At 50.1% G+C, this 1,284-nt stretch overlaps 1 protein-coding gene across 1 annotated transcript; it reads left to right on the top strand.

Moving 5' to 3' along the window:
- On the top strand, positions 1 to 1,259 carry BT62DRAFT_845277 (cytochrome P450; the record flags this gene model as incomplete). Its single annotated transcript, XM_043182454.1, has 7 exons — positions 1 to 114; positions 168 to 245; positions 305 to 527; positions 578 to 601; positions 664 to 741; positions 798 to 960; positions 1,014 to 1,259. Coding segments are annotated over 7 exons (926 nt in total), but the record flags the coding sequence as incomplete, so codon positions are not given.
- Between the last annotated feature and the right edge of the window lie 25 nt (positions 1,260 to 1,284).

Raw genomic sequence — 1,284 nt, 5'->3', positions numbered from 1 at the left:
GCCCAATTCTCTACAAGGTCACGAAGCTGTACGGCGCATGGATATGCTGGAAAGGCTATCAACACCTTGATTGGAAGGACCTTCATGACGAGTACGGGCCCATAGTCCGAACGGGTAAGTCCGTCTGCTCGATCTCTCAATTATGTATTTACAGTCACCCCCGATAGGACCCAACGAAGTGTCCATCATTGATGCGCAATCAATTATCACAGTTTTCGGGACGAGAGGACTTCCCAAAGGCATCTGTGAGCCCCGATCCTGTCCCATAAATCCAGCTTTGCCTAATTACCACGGCATGTCCCAGATTATACATGCCGACACGTATCTCCCCCTGGATCTACTTCTCTCATACTGTTGACTGGCGCTTCGCATACCAGCAGACGACGCATCTGGTCTAGGGGCCTGAACGCCCAGGCGATCAAAAACTACGAGGTCCACATCTCAGAGAGAGCGACACAACTAGCAGAGAAATTACAAGACTTGAGTACCAAGTCTCTGGACTTGGTATCATGGCTGAGCTACTTTGCGTGAATTTCCTTCCCTTCCGACTCCCCGGCTCATACTGACCGATTTCCAGCGTGGACTTCATGGGGGATATGGCGTGAGTAAACGATACTTCGGATGATCCCCGGACCTGTGGTACCTGAAGCTAATAACAACTAGGTTCGGAGGCGGTACTGAATTGATTGCGAATGACGGCCAAGGTGACGGGATCTTCGCCATGATGGATATATACTGGAGGTATGTATGTCGTTCCAGTCGCCATTTCTGGTTAACACCATGAACGTAATGTTTAGAGTTATATCCGCGGTGTGCCATGTCCCATGGGCGTACCAAGCCGTTGCCTCCATCGTTCCGCTTTTCTCCAAGCGATTTGGGGGGATGAGGCCGTATACAGCACAACGTGCCACTAATCGTATACAAAGCGGCTCGAAGACGAAGGATTTGTGGTATCATTTGGTGACCGTCTGTTCATCATTTCACTTGAGGGGGATTTTTGACGTTCCGTGTAGATGGATAAAGAAGGCTTTGAGAAATCCAAGCCGCCCGTGAACGATGTCATCGCCGACAGTTTGTTGGCGGTCGTAGCTGGATCAGACACCACTGCATCAGCAATGAGTTGCATGTTATGGTGTCTCTTGTCGGACCGTGATTGCTTCAAGCGTTTACAACATGAGATAGACACCGTGTTCCCGGACGGTGCCGATGCTTTAGACGTATCGAGGCACTCTGAGCTTCCGTATTTGAGAGCCTGCATGTACGTTTGTCTGTGGAGATCTTGTA

This window comes from Guyanagaster necrorhizus (genome assembly GCF_019112545.1).
Source record: "Guyanagaster necrorhizus MCA 3950 unplaced genomic scaffold BT62scaffold_163, whole genome shotgun sequence".
NCBI classification, from domain to species: Eukaryota; Fungi; Basidiomycota; class Agaricomycetes; order Agaricales; family Physalacriaceae; genus Guyanagaster; species Guyanagaster necrorhizus.
Note: the sequence above shows the minus strand (reverse complement) of the source record. Positions and strands in the feature narration are given on the sequence as shown.